General features: G+C 37.9%; 1 protein-coding gene across 1 annotated transcript in view; it reads right to left on the bottom strand.

The window, feature by feature from the left end:
* Positions 1–1,679, bottom strand: part of LOC106521322 (cadherin-6) — a gene marked incomplete in the record, with an annotated part of 48,929 nt that overhangs the window by 8,070 nt on the left and 39,180 nt on the right. The window contains 2 exon segments of the mRNA XM_014013849.1: positions 51–172; positions 1,169–1,305. Coding sequence (XP_013869303.1) covers positions 51–172; positions 1,169–1,305 — 259 coding nt within the window.

Raw genomic sequence — 1,679 nt, 5'->3', positions numbered from 1 at the left:
ATATATATATATACTGTATGTATATATAGCATAACACAAGTGTCAGGTACCTGTCCAGCTCTGGTTTTCTCACACACAAATGTTTTATACACAGAGGCAAAGACTGGAGCGTTGTCATTGATGTCGATCACACGGATGTAAACAGGAACATTACTACGCTGTCGAGGGTTATCTGAAAGGCAAACAGAAGAAAATCAACCTTTACATATTTTTCTACATCTTAACCTTTTTAAAGCTCTCAGTGAGCAGCTCTGTCTTCTGATGAGATCAGAAATCCTCTTTTCTACTCACATTTCTCTCAAGTCTCTGGAGACATCCTTAATAATTCAAGATTAAGGTATATTTTGCGTTTTGGCTTTAAAATAAATGAACGATGAAAGCAATCTTTGCACAATCTGAGTACCCCCATGATCCCGGGGGCTATGTTATTATTGGATCGCACTTCTTAGCCTCACTGGAAAAGTTTATTCAGACCAGTTATTAAATCATAAATTCAGGAGGAAGTTTGTGGCTTTCATCCTGGTTAACGAACAGTGAACAAGAATTTTACTCTGATAGCGTTGCTAAGGGGTCATGGGAGTTTGATTCTTCAGTCTACAGGTGATTTGTGGATCTGGAGAAGAATTATGACTGTGTTTGTTCCCTGAGGTATTTTGCTGGTGGTGAAGTATGGGGTGTTTGGGTTTTTCTTGTGGACTTGTTGGCCCTGTGGACCGACCACAGATAAGAGGTAGAAGATTGGTGGATGGGTACTTGTAAACAGATCTGGTTCCTTATTGTTAAGTGTTTGATGAAAACCTTTATTTTGGTTACCAGCTGAGAATAACATCCCAATAGCATCCATAGGTTCAGTTTCTACACATGTATGAGTCCAACGATCATTAACCTTCAGGATGACACAAACTGTTTAATGATGTTATAATTTTATTCTTAGCATTTATTAAGAAATAAAGTTGGGTCTAAAATAAAAACACTTACCAGACCTACACACCAACCAGTCTATGAACCAACTGAACAAACCAACCAATCAACCAGAAGTAACAGACAGTTGTGTGAAACATGGTTTCAATAATAATAACCTGACTTTTCATAAGTGTATGTGAAAAATGCAGCTAGATAAAACTTTTATTAGTACATAAATATTAAACGGCAGATCTGATTCACTTACTGATTTCTGTGGCGATGACTGAAATATTGTGCCAGGCAGACTCCTCTCTGTCCAGACCTCTGAGCAGGAACACTGAGCCATTCCCCGGATGGATGTTGAACAGGTGATCCATGTCGGTGTGTCGGTTGATAGAGTACCTGGACATAAAAATAAGACTATCAGACACCATGTGGTGACAGATCCAAGTCAAAATTCTGGATTTCTTTTAGAAAGATTTAGGTCTTAAAGGCTGTTGAGTGGAAAAGCCATGAACATTGTATTTTTAGAGCTTAAAGTACATTGTTAACATTTTTGTTGGTTCAGTGTGGCTTTCCTCTTTCTACCAGACCCAAGCTGATCAAATAAATACAGAAATAAATAAAATAAAACCTCTTCAGTCTGTTCCTGTTGATGGAACAGATCAAATGTTGGTAGGATCATTAAGTAATGTGATGTACTACATCACACATCAACAGTACATCTGAGGGTGGCGGTGTGTGTGTGTCGGGGTCTTCTTTTATTTTATTTATTT

This window comes from Austrofundulus limnaeus, unplaced genomic scaffold (assembly GCF_001266775.1).
Source record: "Austrofundulus limnaeus strain Quisiro unplaced genomic scaffold, Austrofundulus_limnaeus-1.0 Scaffold106, whole genome shotgun sequence".
Classification (NCBI taxonomy): Eukaryota; Metazoa; Chordata; class Actinopteri; order Cyprinodontiformes; family Rivulidae; genus Austrofundulus; species Austrofundulus limnaeus.
The sequence above is the reverse complement of the archived record's forward strand: the minus strand, read 5'-3'. Positions and strand labels throughout refer to the sequence as shown.